Source organism: Rhinopithecus roxellana, chromosome 19 (genome assembly GCF_007565055.1).
Source record: "Rhinopithecus roxellana isolate Shanxi Qingling chromosome 19, ASM756505v1, whole genome shotgun sequence".
NCBI classification, from domain to species: domain Eukaryota; kingdom Metazoa; phylum Chordata; class Mammalia; order Primates; family Cercopithecidae; genus Rhinopithecus; species Rhinopithecus roxellana.
In genome coordinates, this window is record NC_044567.1 from 18141131 (window position 1) to 18158712 (window position 17582).

The 17582-nt window shown below is 36.8% G+C and overlaps 1 protein-coding gene across 2 annotated transcripts in view; it reads left to right on the top strand.

The window, feature by feature from the left end:
* NLK (nemo like kinase) overlaps nt 1-17582 on the top strand; it is a 152789-nt gene that overhangs the window by 83307 nt on the left and 51900 nt on the right. For both annotated transcript variants that reach the window (XM_010372304.2, XM_010372305.2), the window contains exon 3: nt 5967-6022. In XM_010372304.2, the coding sequence (XP_010370606.1) occupies nt 5967-6022 (56 nt within the window). The remainder of the gene's footprint in view (nt 1-5966; nt 6023-17582) is intronic.

Genomic DNA, 17582 nt, shown 5'->3' on the forward strand with positions numbered 1-17582 from the left:
GGGCAGCTGAATCTTTTGAGTCCAGGAGTTCAAGACCAGCCTGGGCAACGTTGCAAAACCCTGTCTCTACAAAAAATAAAAAATTAGCTGGGTTCGGTGGCACACGCCTATAGTCCCAGCTACTCAGGAGGCTGAGGTGGGAGGATCACTTGAGCCTGTGAGGCAGAGGTTGCAGTGAGCCAAGATCACGACACTGCCTGGGCACAGAGCGAGATACCATCTCAAAAAAAAAAAAAAAAAAAAGACAAAAAAGAAATTTGCTTACTAATGATGTCAGTGGCTTACTATATTCAGACCAACCTTGGCCTCTTCTATAAAGGAAGGGTGGTATAATAAACTGCTGTTTGTCTAGTTGGTATTTTTGCTCAAGACTCATTCCTAATAACTAATTAAGTTACAAAGACAGTGTCAAAGGGAGCAGTGTAAGAAAAATAAACTGAATTTGTGAGAATCGCACCAATTAAAACATACAAGCAATTCTAATATAGTTTCTAAGAGCTGTGCTTTAAAGTCAGAACTAGGTTTGAATTTTGGTTCTACTGTTTTTTACTGTTGCATCTTGGACGTTAACTTTTCCAAGCTTTAAGTTTTTTCATTTTTGAAGCAGGCATGGTAAAAGCAGAAATAACTGTATATGATTGTTGCAGAAATTAAAATTTTTTAATGCATATAAATCTGCTCAACACACACACAACCACTATTTGGAGCTGCTGAGCTCTAGCATAGAAGAGTGCCTGTGACATCTGTGAAAGTGTTTAAAAGTGATGCACATAGTTGAAGATGGCACAGCACCACTATTTTATATATAATGGATCTCTGCTATCTCTGAGATCTATTTCCAAAAGGATCTCAGGGCCAGCATACCTAGTATGTGTGGAATGCCAGTCTAAGAGACAACTGGTATTTGATCTAGTTAAGGCAGCAAATGTTTATTTATTGTGTCCTATGTAAGGAGTGCAGTGCTAGGTCATGTGGAAGATACAATAAAGACTTAAAACACTTCGTTTTTGAAGAGGTGTGTTTAATATTGCTGTGTGTCAGGAGATATGCTAGATGCTTTACATATATTAATTAATTTACTCCTTAAAAATCTTGTCAGATAGAGCTTGTTAACCTTACTTTGTGGAGGAGGAACCAAAGGCTTGGAGTTACGTAACTTGCCCAACGTTAAGGTGGCACAGACTGGACTGTAAATCTGTCTTGCTGTAGAACCCATATACATTAATTCAGTAAACATTTGTTATGCACATCCTATATGCCTAAACTACATTAGCTTCTGGTGTCTTTATCTTCAAATAGTTGAAATTATTTTCATAATGTGATAACTACTATGATAAAAGTACTATGGGAGCGTTGCCTCCCTGGTTAAACATTAAGCCAGGACAGCTGTGTGCATAGCAAAGCTCTGGACAACCAAAACCTAGAAATGTATTCAAAGATTCCCTGGAGAGGGGTGCCTTAAAACACAGGTTCGTGGTTCTTACCTTACACCTACTAAGTTGTAATCTCTGGGATTGAGGCCAGGTATCTGATTTTTTAAAGCTTCTCGGGTGTCAGGCGAGTACCATAATATTAAGAAGAGAGAAAAATTGTTGTAAACTTAGAAACTCAAAGATGCGTCAAACACAGAGAAGAAAAATCTTAATATGAGCCTTTTGAGAACAAGATTTGATTGAAGCAGAAAGGAATGTCATGACAAAAATGGCATTTAGAAAGATTTTGGTCATTGTAGGAAGGTTGGATTTTAATTTGGATGGCTTTTTATGTGTCAAAGAATAGTAACAAAGCCTGAGAGGCTTTGAATTTTCTTTTGAAAGGAACCTTCAAAGTCACTGTATCAATTTCATTGATTTCAGGTGATCTGACTGAATTTTTACACACATACACACACACATCTAAGTAGCTACTTCGCCATCTTGAAGAACACATTCACCTTGATGAAGTAACTTCGGAAACAGAAATGGATTTAGCTTTCTAAAAATTGGTGTTTAGGCTTATTACTAGTATCTATCTGAGCTTTTGTAAAATCTGGCAGAATCTTCTGTCTACCCACCTATGCATTTGTGCTTGTGTGTATATACATGCATAGTTATGATCAGCAGGGAAGGTGATGATTTAGGTTTTTTGGATCTTTGAGATGAAAGCTATGAATCCTCTCAGAAAAATGCACATATATACAATTTTAATGTCATTTTAGGCTTTCATTTGTCCTCTAAAGCCCATTTAGAACCCCCTTAGGGTCTGTTGATTCCTGCCAAGAGCCCCTGTGACACAAGTCTTGGACGTTTTTCTTGTCTTTAGACAATAACAGTAAGTACACAGTAGGCAGCCATTCTACTTGAAGAGTGAATGAGTGAATGAAAGTGACAGAAAAAAAGAAATCTAAGGGCCTGGAATGATAACTTCTGTGATCTCTCTCTTGGGGTTACTTTTTGTTGTCCTAGCTCTGGAGTGCTCCAGAGAGGGCTAGAATGAGACAAATGAATCTTTGGTGACAGAAGTAAAAACAGTGCCAGGATGGGTTTTGACTGAAAAAAGGGCAAATGGGCCGGGTGCAGTGACTCATGCCTGTAATCCCAGCACCTTTGGAGGCCGAGGTGGGTGGATCATGAGGTCAGGAGTTCGATATCAGCCTGGCCAACATGGTCAAACCCCCTCTCTACTAAAAATATAAATATTAGCTGGGCGTGGTGGTGCATGCCTATAGTCCCAACTACCTCGGAGGCTGAGGCAGGAGAATTGCTTGAATCCAGGAGGCAGAGGTTGCAGTGAGCCGCGGTCATGCCACTGCCCTCCAGCCTGGGCAACAGAGCAAGACTCCTGTCTCAAAAAAAAAAAAAGCAAAGCAAAGGAGCTAAAATGCCTAATTTCTTAACCTGGGTGGTATTTACACGGAAATATGTGTGTATATAAAAATTCATCAAGTTACAGTCAGGATTTGTATACCTTATGCTACAACTCTATAAAAAAAAAAATAATAATATAGTCTCTACCATAAAAAACTTAGAATCTAGAATCTATTGTGGGGAGAGAGTGAGAAAAGAGTAGCTCCTTTGCTAAATGGGATTTAACTGTGTTCCTTATAGGTGTCTTATTCTTGTCTTTGAGTCTTTGGCAGAGTAGAAACTCAATAAATGTTGATTCTATGAATGAACAGATAAATTTCTTGTCTTTATAGTTAGGATTGAGATTATTCACAGCAATTAATTATTTTATTGATAAAGGGCTGACTGAAATGAAGCTATTTTCTTATGTAACCAGTTTATAGTGAATCTTCTAACATCATGGAGGTTGAAGTCCTAAAAAGCAGCTAACATAATGAGCTTTTATGTTTCTTAAAAGATTTGTGAAATGTGCAGAGACACTGTTAAGAAATGTGTTTGGCAATGACTATCATTTAAAGACATAACTTTAATTCATGTTTTAATTAGACAAGTCTACTTGAGTTTTTTTGTATTTGAAATCCTTTGAAGAGTGTGGTATTTGAGGATGTTTCAACTCTTTACAAGCCAAAGTCTTTACAAGCGTCCACCTATTTATATCTTAAGGCTAATCTCATGTACTTTATTCCCTCAAATATTAGTGGGGTTTATAGAGGATCTCCAGCTATTTAAATGAAGCCTGGAGTTTCGAACTCTGCCACTATACCTTCTCACTTACTCATTTACTTGCTTTTGAGATTCCTAGATCATTACTGATCTAAATACTGTTTTTATCACCTAGAAGCACTGTAGAATGCCATCCTCTGATAAACATTTTGGAGTAGAAAGAGCAAGAGGATAAAACAACAGGCGTTTAAAAAAATTCCAGGCACAGTTTTAAATATTGTACCTTTCGAACTAACAGTCACAGCTAAATGCTGTAGTGCAAATGTCTATCCCTATTTTATATGGCTTTTTTACAAAAGGCCTCATCAAATATGGAGTAAGAAAGCATCATTCTTCTCTATCAAGGTTTAAAATGTATGGTTGTCACTTTCTTCTAGATAACCTCTAATTATAGCAGATAGATTTGAAGTGTAAAATAGCTTTGTATAATGGACACTGTCACTCATTGCATTCTGTTTCCTCCTTAGACAGGATGTGTGTTGCTCAGATACAGAGTTTAGAGTCCGAAAGATGTAAAGTAAAACACTAATTTCTAACTGCCTTCCTCGTTGTCAGATATTCATGTTAAAAATTGTTCTGGTACATAATGAGAAATTTATGTGAATTTATTGGTTTAAAAAATATAGCTGGCTAATTATAGGTTTAAAAATACATAGAAATGAAATAATATATCTGTCATATGAAAAAAATTACTCTTCAAAGAAACTGGAAAATCTCTTATTTTCTGTTTATACCAGAATTCTAAATATAAACATTTTAATTCAAAAGGAAAGATAGATATTCCTTATAAAAAGCATCTAAACTATTTAAAAGCCTCTAACTGGCTTTAAAGTGAGTGAAGAATTTTTCATTACAAGAGGCTTTAATGCATAAAATAAATTTTTGCTTAAAATTTATAGTGAGAAATGCTTGACTGAAACAAGAATAACCTTTAAAATGAACCAGGTTTCTTCTACACATACATTGCAAGAGGAAACGAAAAAGAAATGATGGAGAAACCTTTAGATTATCAATCGTACTATGTGAATCTTATTTAGCTCTTGATTTAGACTAACAAACTGCTTTTTAATATGAGAAAATAGGAAATTTGAGAACTGGATATTTGATGATGTTTTTAAACATTTACATTTTAGATTTGATCATTGTAATTTTAAACTTTTTTTTATTAGAGATACTGATTATGACTGAAATAAGTTTGGTATATGCTTGAGAATTATATAGGGAGAGTAAAGGATAGAGATGAAATAAAAATGTTCATGTGTGTGAATAACTGAGGCCAGGTATTGATTACATGGGTATTCTTTATACTATTCTGCCCACTTTTATATGTTTGAAGTTCTCTATAATAAAAAAAAAATTTAAGCTACAGATCATAAAATTTTAACTAGTACCACACAATTTATTTCCTGTTAAGTAGTTTCTTCCATGTCCTTTGAACTTAGTATTTCTCATTAGCTTAGCAAGACAGCTGGGAGGGGATTTGTTTGTTATGTTTTGAAGGCAGAAGTTACACGGGTACTACGCTGCTTTTATAAAGGACTTGCGTCGTAGTGTCTTTTTTCCTCACCCTAGTGACTTCTTACAAAAATCTTGGAATAAAATCGAAAATGCTTAGTGTGATTTAAAGAGACTTTGTGTAGTGTATTTCATACCTTCCTCTTCTACTTTGTTAGTCCATTTTCTTCCTACCCTCTATATTCCATAAGCACTGGATTTTCTGTTTCTAAAATCTGCCTCAGTGTCTTTACACTGTCTGCCCGTCGACCAGCTCCTACTCAGCCTTCAAATTCTAGAGTAGTGTTACCCAGGGAAGCTTTTTCTCTCTACCCTTCTTTACATTTTTCCTCCAGAGTAATAGATGTTGTAATTACATATCTGTAACTATTTGTTTGTTTAGTGCTTACCTCTTCTGTAGTTGTGAGAGCAGGGATGATGCCTATTTTGTTCAACAGGATAACCTAAAAGCTTAGTGCTTGACAGGTAGAATGCACATAGTAAGGGTTTGTTGAACAGAAGAATAAAGGAATGAATGATAGATGTGGCTCCTCACACTCTTAGAGTAACATTGATTCTTTAAAATAGGACGTTTATTTAAAAAACTCTCCTGTGCAGGGATTTTGGTAGCGTGTGGTGTAATCCAATTGCCTCTGTCATTTTGTAAGTCTTTTGGATAGTAAGTTTACAAATCCATCTTAATGTTTAGGACTGTGTTTCTTGACAGATGAACTAATTTTCAGTGGGCAATTGTAACTAAGCTTTAAATCATTAAAGAGTTGTTAGTATTTACTTGCTTTTATGTTGAATTTTGTTTCCTTTTTAGTTCTCTAAATTTGACTTTTTTTTTTTTCCTTTTCTCAGGTACTCTCTGCCCTTGACATACTCCAACCTCCACACATTGACTATTTTGAAGAAATGTATCCTAACCAGGGAATGTGAAAGAAGGGGACAATTTTTAAAATTAATTTGTTCTTCTAGCACCTTTTGGGGTTCATGCCTTCAAGTATTTTAAATCTCATCCTTGCAGAAGTGATTGAGTACCTGGAACCAGGTAATTTTGAAATCCTAAGTGTCTGGTAGAGCTCAATATTATCAACATATTCTATGTAGTGATGCCACAGAACAGAACATCTGAACAGATATTTAATCCCCACACAGCCTTATGAGATAGATTATTACCATCCCCATTTTGCAGATGAAACCATTGAGGCAGCTTTGTTGTAGTAGAACCCAGGGAAGTGCTTTTACCACTATGCAACAGCTGCCTGTCAGTTAAGAGAGTAATACTGCCCTTTCTTATAACACTTGGGGTAAGATAAAAAATTATAGAATTAATGTAAGTTAAGTTGTCTTATGTCCCTTAGAATGGTGGTGGTGGTAGTGGTGATATTGACCTAGTAGCCATTACTTATATAGTTTTTATCAGATGCCAGGCATAATTCTAAGCTCTTTACACATATGTTTAATTTAATCCTACAAACATCCTCTGGGGAAGGTATTATGATTATTCCCATGTTACAGAAGAGGAAATTGAGGCACAAAAGGTAAGGAATTGACCAAGATCACAGAGCTAGTAAGTGTGGGGATGGAGATTTGGTTCCAGGTATTCTGACTATGTAGTCTTGCTTTCAGCCCTTACCTATGTGATTCTCAGGATAGAGCCCTTAACGTTCTCCTGTTACTACTGTTAATGTTTAAAAATAGTATGTTAGACATTGTGAATAATAATGAACTATAAAATAATGATAAAATAATGCCTGGTGATAGCTCCATGGTAACAATAAAATAATGCATGGTAATAGCTCCTGGGACTGTGCATGAAAAAAACTGAGACATAAGTTAACCTCACTGACATTCCTGGGCAAAGTGTCACCAGTTTCCATTCCGCATTTAACTTGGTAAAGCTTTAAATAAAAGACAGGAAATCCTAAGTCATTGATTTTGGTAAGCTCGAGAGTTTATTTAAACTCTAGGCTTTTTTATTAATACTTTAGACCTATGACTCAGAATGGAAACCCATGTAATAGTGAGATACTTTTTCTGATTCACCAGTGAGGTAATGAAAATCTCATTCTTACACAGAGGGTAGGTAATTCCATATGAGGTTGTTATCTTTGATAACTTCCTGAGAAAATAGGAACAATTAAGAGCTTCCCAAGATAACTAAGCTGGCTAAGGATTTGGGAAACCTTATATGGTAATAGAATTGTCACTGATCAACACTGCTGGGATGTTTTGATCTTTCAAACCAAAAGCTCTTGAATGCTAGTCAGTCCTCCATAGATGTGAGACTGCATCCATGAATGGAAAATATTTGAAAAAAAATAATAATAATAAATAAAAAGTAATATGGCTGGGCACAGTGGCTCACACTTGTAATCCCAGCACTTTGGGAGGCTGAGGCAGGGTGGGCAGATCGCTTGAGCCCAGGAGTTGGAGACCAGCCTGGGAAACATAGCAAGGCCTTGTCTCTACCAAAATTACAAAAAAAAAAAAAGAAAATTTGCTGGGTGTAGTGGCACATGCCTGTAGTCCCAGCCACTCGAGAGGCTGAGGCAGAAGGATCAGCTGAGCCCAGGAGGTCTGTTATTCTCATGGTTACAGTTTATTATAGCAAAAAAGATACAGACTAAAATCAAGAAAGGAAAACAATTTAGAGAGTCTGGCATGAAGTTCCATTTGTCCTTTCCCAATGTAGTTGCATGGACAGTGCTTAATTCTCCCAGCAATGATATATGACAACATGGGCAAGTGTTCCCAACCAGGGAAGTTTACCTGAGCCTTGGTGTTCAGGGTTTTTACTGTGGGTCAGTCATATAGGCATGAAGCACCCATGTGAGTGACCTTAGCTGCTCAGTCTCCAGCCCTCCTTTTTCCCTTCCCCTCCAGAGGTCAAACTAATACAGCATAGCCCAAGGTCCAGGCAAAGACAGGTATTCACCATGTATCATATTGTTAACATAAACTATCTGGCATGGCCAAAGCCCCAGGTATACTAAGATACTATTATCAGGTGGATATTGCAGTGACCTAAGGTTATTTCCCAAAAGTCCGGGGCCAGTCTTGGAGACTTTTGGAATGGGCAGGGTTTGGACAGCCCAGGTCTGCTGAGTTAACCCTTTACTGCACATAGGCCATATGTGAGGAAAGAATGTTTCTATGTAAGTTAATTGGTGAATATGGATATATTGAATAAAAGCCCAATATATTTAGGTTCTCTTCATTGAACACTTAGTTAATTCATTATATCCATTTTTTACCTTATAGTTCAGGCACATATTGTTTATATCAGGCATTAATTTTGGTACTTGGTTTGAAAACTGTGCATGTGCTTCTGTAAGATAAGAGTTCTCAATCACTTATTATTATTGGCCATAATTTAATTGAGTCTAGGAGATGTTTGATTCATCATTATTTCAGATAACAGAGGGAAAGTTAGCATAGTTATGGTTTAAAACCATGAGCGATATAGGTGGCTTAGTAGCTGTTGGTAGCAAATTTCAATCCATTTCATCAGTTAGAATGTTTCTTTGAAATTTTCCTCCTCAAAATTGTTCATAGATGTTTAAGTAAAGAGTCTTTGTCATAAAATATTCATGGAACCCTCTGGTATACCATTTACTTAAATGTTTTACTTTATTTCATCCTATCATATCACTTAATTTTTTAGCTTCAGGTTAAAAATTTGACACATTACTCTCACAGTAATTAACTGACTACAGATGGAAAAATCAAATCTTTCAAACCTAAACTTCAGTAGTCTTCTGTTTTCTGCCTTATAATTCTTAGCTATATGTAGAAGCATGCATAGAAAAAAGGTAAGCGTTTTCCAGTAATGGTGTCGATTGGAAAAAACTGAATCCTTTTAACATAAAAAGGAATCATACCTATAGCAGCCACAGGATTATAAAGACTTTTTAGAAAGGAATGGTTTAGCTTGGAGTACAGGATACTGAAAAGTTGTATTATAGAACAACTATCAAATGAAAATGTAAGAAATACCTTAGTTACGTATATGCTCTGCCTTCGCTGCTGATTCTTTTAGTGTCCTAAATGGGAAAGTTTTCTGTGTCCTTTGTTTTGTTTTGAGACGGAGTTTCACTCTTTGTTGCCCAGGCTGGAATGCAATGGCACAATCTCGGCTTACTCTCCACCTCCTGGATTCAAGAGATTCTCCTGCCTCAGCCTCCCAAGTAGCTGGGATTACAAGTGCATGCCACCATGCCTGGCTAATTTTGTATTTTTAGTACAGACGAGGTTTCACCATGTTGGCCAGGCTGGTCTTGAACTCCTGACCACAGGTGGTCTGCCCGTCTTGGCCTCCAAAAGTGCTGGGATTACAGGCATGAGCCACTGTGCCTGGCCATGTGTCCTATGTTTTTGATACAAATAAATTGGCTGTAGCCAAAGCAAAAAAAAAAAAAATTCCTCAGTTTCCTTACTCTCTTTTTTCTCCTTGAAAAATAAAAAACCTATTACCTAAAACATAAAAATATTAAAGATTAATAGGACCTCAAGTTACTATATGAATTCAGCATACTATATTATCTATGTCAGCAGCTCCCTCTGTAGTGTCTCCGAAATATGGCACACACATTACAAATGGTTTTAGATGTTTTTTAATTTGGAGGATTATTGTGTCTACAGATTTTAGAGTAGGTAATATTTTGAATTTTAAATAAGTGATCCTGGAATTATGCTTTTAAGAAACTATTTTGAGGTCTGTATGAAGTTCTGTTGTTTTAGGCAAGTTCTTAGTATATTGTTATACATCTAATGAGTTTTTTAATACTTAGTTGAATGGGTCAGTACATCGAGTCAAAAATATATATTTATATTAAGTTGTGAGGGAAAATAAATAATCCTAAGTAATTATCCACTGTACATAAAGTACCACATCATTACACTTTTTCTAAGATTAGAAAAGTTGGGATATATATTACATATTCAAGTTTTAATAGACAAATATTTTAAACCAGCAGGCGCTTTTAAACCTAATATAATAGTGAATATAATTTAGAAAATTTGAGTTCTATGTGCATTTTGATATAATCAAATGTAAAGTAAGAGTATCAGTGTATAGTGTCATGCAGTTAATCATGTATTTCCTAAAGAGACTGAAACTGTAATAAAATTATTACATCAGTGCTCCCCAAAAATTTAGTGTGGATTTTGAAACACCATGCATTTTTAGATAACTTCTTGAAGCAACAAAAAAAAGTCAATATCTAGACTGTAAGTTTTTGTACATCTGCCTACAGGGTTCAACAGATCTGGGACAGACAAGTCAGATGTGAAAGGAGCAATAACTTCTATCATGACCTCTGTATCTTTTAACTTTTTGTCTTCATAGTTTTTAATCTATCTAGGAAATATATTATTTAATAATTTTAAAGATTATGTATTTTTCTGAACTGATGTTTTAGCTCTTAAAGGATTACATTTTTCATTTTGTACTTTTGAGTTTCTATTTGGAAATCTGTGTGAAAAGAGTTCGGTACTTAATTACTTTGAGCCTACTAAAATTTAAATCAAGAGAAACCAGTTCTAATTGTTTGGTTAGAAAACGGAATTTATTATGCTTCAGTTTGGATTCTGGATGCTCTGCAGTGCACATTTACAGGCCCTTTCCTAGAAAGCACTAGCTACCTACAGGGTTGGAAATAAAAATTTGGTTTGGTTTGGGAAAAGCTTATTTTTGACTTAAAGCATAACTTAGCATTTTATGAAGACGAACATGGGTGGTGTGAGTCTTATATGCTAGAAACAATTACATTCTAAACTCAGTGGAAATGAGATGTCTAGTGGAGTGTCCGTACACAGTTTGTTGAGATGGTCTCGGATTTTACTTGATGTTCTGGCACAATTATTGTGAGGTTCTCACTCTCAGAAGTGTCACTGTTTGTATGATAGGTTTTGCCTGTGCAGCAGTATTTTAAATAGGAATCTCTTGTCATAAAGACTGAGGAAACCTATGTGTCCATTGCAGCCAGTAAGAGTCTCTAGTGCTTTGAAACAGCTGTATAACCCTCAGGGAATCTTAGGAGTCATTGAAAAACTAAGAACAATGGAAACAAAATGTATATATGCTTATGTAAGTGTACTCTTTCTTCAATAATGGTACTACTAAGGACCAGAAATTTATATCCTGGGAGCTTTGAAGATTCCCATATTGTAAGAACTTCCTGTTCATTTATTCCGTAAACATAAGCATCAACTATGTTTCCAGATTCAGGACATTCTGTCTGTTTTATTCATTGTTACATTACGAGTACTTAGAGCAGTGCCTGACATAAAGTAGGTACAAAATAAATATTTGGTAAATGAACCAATAGATGATTTCTGGTCCAGGTTTATAATCTAGTGGAGGATACAGTCACATAAATAATGACAATAATATAGGTTGGAAAGTATAATGATAGAAAAGAACTGGCCAGGCATGGTAGCCCATGCCTGTAATCCCAGCACTTTGGGAGGCCGAGGTAGGTGGATCACCTGAGGTCAGGAGCTCAAGACCTGTCTGACCAACATGGCGAAACCCTGTCTCTACTAAAAATACAAAAATTAGCCGGGTTTGGTGGCGTGTGCCAGTAATCCCAGCTACTCAGGAGGCTGAGGTGGGAGAATCTCTTGAACCCAGGAGGTGAAGATTGCAGTGATCGTGCCACTGCACTCCAGCCTAGGTGACAGAGAGAGCCCCCATCTCCCCACCAAAAATACAAAAGAACCAAGGTATCCTGAGAGCACTGGGGGGGTTCTCATTTTTACTCTCCCCCATTTTAGTTTCCCACTGAATTACTAGAAAAACATTTGATGATTTAAAACAAAAACAAGCCGGGCGCGGTGGCTCAAGCCTGTGCTGTGGCTCCCAGCACTTTGGGAGGCCGAGACGGGCGGATCACGAGGTCAGGAGATCGAGACTATCCTGGCTAACACGGTGAAACCCCGTCTCTACTAAAAAATACAAAAAACTAGCTGGGCGAGGTGGCGGGCGCCTGTAGTCCCAGGTCCACGGGAGGCTGAGGCAGGAGAATGGCGTAAACCTGGGAGGCGGAGCTTGCAGTGAGCTGAGATCCGGCCACTGCACTCCAGCCTGGGCGACAGAGCAAGACTCCATCTCAAAAAAAAAAAAAATAATAATAATAAATAAATAAAACAAAAACAAAAACTTTCACTTACCCACTATCACTGATCCTTTCTTCTTATCTCTGAAGCCTAGAACAGAAATTTAAAGAAAGGAAAAACCAAGAAAGGTTGATAGAACAATCCAGGAACAGATAAATTCCTGACCTAACCACCATTTTTGTCAGTATCTGGTTAACCTTGCATATTCATTCAGCCAAACCTTTAGCACTACTATTATATATGACATTGTACTAACCTCTGAGATAAATACAAAGATGTATTGTTCTTTTATTTAATTTTAATTTTAAAAATGTAATATGTGAGATGCTATCCTAAATACTTTATTCATATCTGCAATTTATAGATGAAGAAACTGTAGCTCAGAGAGGTAAATAACTTGTCCAAGGTCACTTAGAAGTAACAGAGCTGTGATTTGAACCCGTATTGTATAGTCCAGTGGACCAGGAGTACTCTCAACCCACCATGCCCTGCTGCCTCTTAATGCTTTCCCTCAAGGAAGATACTATAATCAATGGGGGGGAGATGAGATGAGATGTAAAGGGATAACTAACATGTGTGGTAGAATGTGCCAAAAGAATATAGTAAGGTGGTGTGGGACTTTAAAAGGAGAGACTACTTCAAGCAGAAAAAAACCATAAGGAAATTGTGTGGAGAAAAGACATTTCAGATGAGCATTGATGGATGAGAAGAATTTGGACAGGTAGCATTGAAGAGGATGGATATTCCAGATGGTGAGACTATCAGGAGCATAATTAGGGAATGGTAAATCATCTAGTTGACCAGAGTTTGATATGCAGAAATAATGAGAAATTAAACTAGGTGGGGCCAAGTCATGGGGGATTTTGAATGTTGAACTACGGAAATTGGTCTCTCTTTTTTTTTTTTTTTTTTTTTTTTTTTTTTTTTGAGACTGGAGTCTCGCTCTGCCGCCCAGGCTGGAGTGCAGTGGCCGGATCTCAGCTTACTGCAAGCTCCGCCTCCCGAGTTTACGCCATTCTCCTGCCTCAGCCTCCTGAGTAGCTGGGACTACAGGCGCCCGCCACCTCGCCCGGCTAGCTTTTTGTTTTTTGTTGTTTTTTTTTTTTTTGTATTTTTTAGTAGAGACGGAGTTTCACCGTGTTAGCCAGGATGGTCTGGATCTCCTGACCTCGTGATCCGCCCGTCTCCGCCTCCCAAAGTGCTGGGATTACAGGCTTGAGCCACCACGCCCGACCTGGAAATTGGTCTTAATTCAGTTGACATTGGGCCCCAGTGAAAGATTTTTGTGATGAAGAATAACAGAATCAGAAGTGTACTTTAAAAACTTGACAAGGAGTTTATATTTGATAATGGAAAGGTTCTGGAAATAGTGCCAGTGGTTGCACAACATTGTGAATGTGCTTAATACCACTGAATTGCACACTGAAACATGATTAAATGATCAATTTTGTGTGTATTTTAACGTAATTTTTTAAAAACACCATAACAAGGACCTGACTGTCGGAGCTGAGAGGCAGTGACTGTCATGAAAGAAGAACAGAATGATGTTTGGCATCTTCCCAGATGGTTTTTCATGATGCTCAATGTTTGTTTTATGTCCTTTCTAACTTTACCCTCAGCAAAGATGTACCAGCAGGTAATACAAAATATGGTTGTTGCCATCACCTTTAAGGAGTTCATGGTGTAATAGAGATGATAGACAGTTTTCAAATAGTTATAGTACCAGAGTAATCAATTTTACAATAGAGACATTAACCAAATTATCTTATGGATTAAAAAAAAAATGCCCTGTACTCCTTCTCTACTCCCCTACTCCACCCCCCAAAAAGAGCTTGGAAGACTTACCTACAACTTAATAATTTTCATAGAATTAAACATGTTCAGTAGTCCTTCCAGCATCAATTCATATAAGAACAATTACATATTAGTAGGATAAGTATATTTTCAGTATTTCTAGTAACACTCTCATTTTTCCACAAAATTTTAATCCATGTCTCATTCCTGTTCATGGGTCCAGTGTAACCCTTTTTGCATAGCTTTTCTAATTAAATAACATATGAAACAGTGCTAATAGATGGTATAACTAAGTGGATAATCTAATATTCATTCTGTAAAAGGTAGAAAGTGGGTACTGTGAACAAATGTATTAGATACTATATTGTATCATCTGTCTAGACAGAGGAGGGACATCCTTTTAAATGGACCACCATTTTATTTCATCTCAACTCCCATAAAAAGTACTCAGAAACAGACTCTTTGATATACTTTCTCTAAATTTTTCTTGTAGATTTTTGTTCTCTGTTTATTTTGAATCTTCTCTGTTCTTCCGAACTGTTTCTTTTAGTAACTTTGTCTTTTAAAATCTACGACCACAAATGAGCTACACTGGTGATGGGTAACACTGGCTAGGTAAGGACTAACATCTGTAGATTGGTGTGTTTAGAGACTTGTAACACTGGTAGCAATCTGCTCTCAGGTTTTAATGACATTTGTGCAGCTTTACAATAGATCATACTGGAGTAAATGCTCTCAAATTCTGTTGGGCAGAAGGACATTTGACACCAAATTGTCTGGACATGGAAGTAAGTTTTTCAGACCTGTTAAGGAAAGGTTACTCGGGTCTAATTTGAGGGCTCATTGTCTTTTGGAGAAAGTGTTGATATTCATTGTATTGGCAGTAAGAAGGACAATGAAGTTATACGACTGATAACGTTCATCCCTTACCTTCTGAATGCATTGAGAGATAATTGAAGAATTTGCCCTTTCTCTTCATGAATGAAGAAATTGATACAGTAAAATATTCCTAATGTATATAGAGGCTCCTCTTTCAAATACAGTTTTTTATACTCCAAAAAACAGTGACATTCCAGTCACTTTGGCTTCTGTTCCTCAGCTCTTAATCTCTGGGTTTGTGTACATGTTCATTTGCTTTGGAGGGTTATGATGGTGGAAGATTAATCACCAGTTTCTACCATCTATGTTTGACAGACACAGAGCTTGCCTTACCTTCTCCAGAGCACTTTGTAAAGGAGAGAGCTGAAGTTCGAAATAACATCATTTTCTCTAGAATGCTCTTCTTGTTTTATTACACACATGGTTATAGCCTTAGTGAAAAAGACTCATCTGACAGATCTTATGGACTGTAACAGAATGACAGCTTTCCCGCTTTTTTCTTTTTTTTCTGGTGATTGGATTGATTTTTTTTTTTCAGTCAGTTTTAAATTACAACTGAGGTAGTTTTAATTTTTGACATTCTATACAACAAATTTGTTACTTTACAAAGAAAAGGAATCTGCCTTTGCCTGGGAAAGAGATTGTCGTATTCAAACGTTTTAACAACATGACCTTTTATTCCATTGATTTCTATAGAGAAGCACAGGCATGCTTCAGAAAAGGTCAGTGATTCTAATTGAAGCACACCGATTTTTTTCTAGTTGCAAAGGCTCCCGTGCTTTTTGTTGCAGAGATGATGAGATTTAAGGCTGACCATTTGTTACAAGAGAACACAATTCTCTCTGTGACACATTGCTGTTTTTCTTTCATGTGGAAAGCATTGTTTGAAATCAACCATATCTGTAAACCAGATTGTCATTATCCACACGATTCAATGCCTTCACTTTTATTTCAGATCAGCCAGTTTCATATCTGAGTACTAGGTTGAAATTTCCTTCCCCTGTGCACCTGATTTTGGAAGAAAACAAAAATGTGAGCTGAGAGATTTTATTAAGTCTCACACATTTATGGCTGTAGATTCTTTTTTCAGACAGGAATGGCAGGATTTCAGAATTTGTGTTTAAGTTGCCTAAGCATGTTAATGCTTAAAGTGCTTAACTATGTTATCACTTAAGCATGTTTTAACTGTCATTCATGTACTTGTCATATAAGAGAACTTATGGCTTGAGGGGGCCAGGCTTGGGCATCTATGTACTACGGTTTATTAAACCAAATTTACTGTGTCTTTTGAAAAAGTCACCTGACTCATATTTGTTCCAATATATATCACATTGAAGATGAAAACTTTTTTTTTTTTTTTGAGACGGAGTCTCGCTCTGTCGCCCAGGCTGAAGTACAGTGGCGTGATCTCATCTCACTGCAAGCTCCACCTCCCGGGTTCAAGTGATTCTCCTGCCTCAGCCTCCTGAGTAACTGGGACTACAGGCACATGCTACCATGCCTGGCTAATTTTTGTATTTTTAATAGAGACAGGGTTTCACCATTTTGGCCAGGATAATCTCGATCTCCTGACCTCATGATCCACCTGCCTCGGCCTCCCAAAGTGCTGGGATTACAGGCGTGAGCCACCGTGCCTAGCCGAAGATGAAAAGTTTTAAAAAAGGATTGTAGAACCTTTGACCCATATGGGACCTACTTGATAAATATTTAATATTGTAAGATTTCTTTTTTTGTAATTGGACTTAGCATTAGTTTCTGTCCATATTAAATGAAGAAAGAATGATTAAGTTTCTATCTGAAATCAGTAGAGAGTTTAGGAATTAAAGTAGGGTTTTCAAACCCTACTTTCTGTCCATATTCATTCTGTAGGAAATAATTTGATACAATATGTTCCCATTTTCTTTTCCCAACTCAGATAAACCAAGTAAATATCTTTATTTTGCTATCTGAAAGTTTTTAACACATCATTAGAACTTCATACAACATCAGTAGCTCATTGCACTTGGAACATTAAATATGTTCTCAGACTTCAGTTGAGCAGGGAAGCCAGCCCACTGTCCTTCTGAACTCTAGGTGGCAAAAGCTTTTGACCTGATAGTTTTTTTACATAAAACAGTATCACAACTTTTTTATAAGCACAACTTGAACTGTCCACAATGGTTAGCTGTCTGTTATCAAGTGTTTATTCAGCAGTGCTTTATTATGACATACTTACACAACACCTTGTCATTAGTAAGCACTTATTTTTAATACTTTGTAAATTCTCCCAGTTCTTATTGACTCTCTAAATGCTGTGTAATGAATCAGCTTTATTTTTCCTCTTTTTTTCTGAAAGTTATGAAAAATGTAAGTCATAGTATGTTGGCAGGCCTGAACATGGGAAGATGGAAAATTGACCTCCATCCATACACGACATAATTTTCTCTTTCAGCCTGAGATCCCAAGGACCACTCCCCTTATGATGCCCTGTAGTGAAAGTTACATCACCTCTTTTAGTTCATTTAAAAGGCCTTCCTGTCTGCATAACGATTACTTAGGCTTTAGTGTATAGCAAATCCTGAAATTGTTTTAAAGAATTGTTTAAAGTTCAAACTCAACAGCTGGATTTTTTTTTCCTCTCCGCTTTGAAGAGAGTCACTATAGTTGGAACAACTTATTCACGCTAGCTCTTTGAAACAC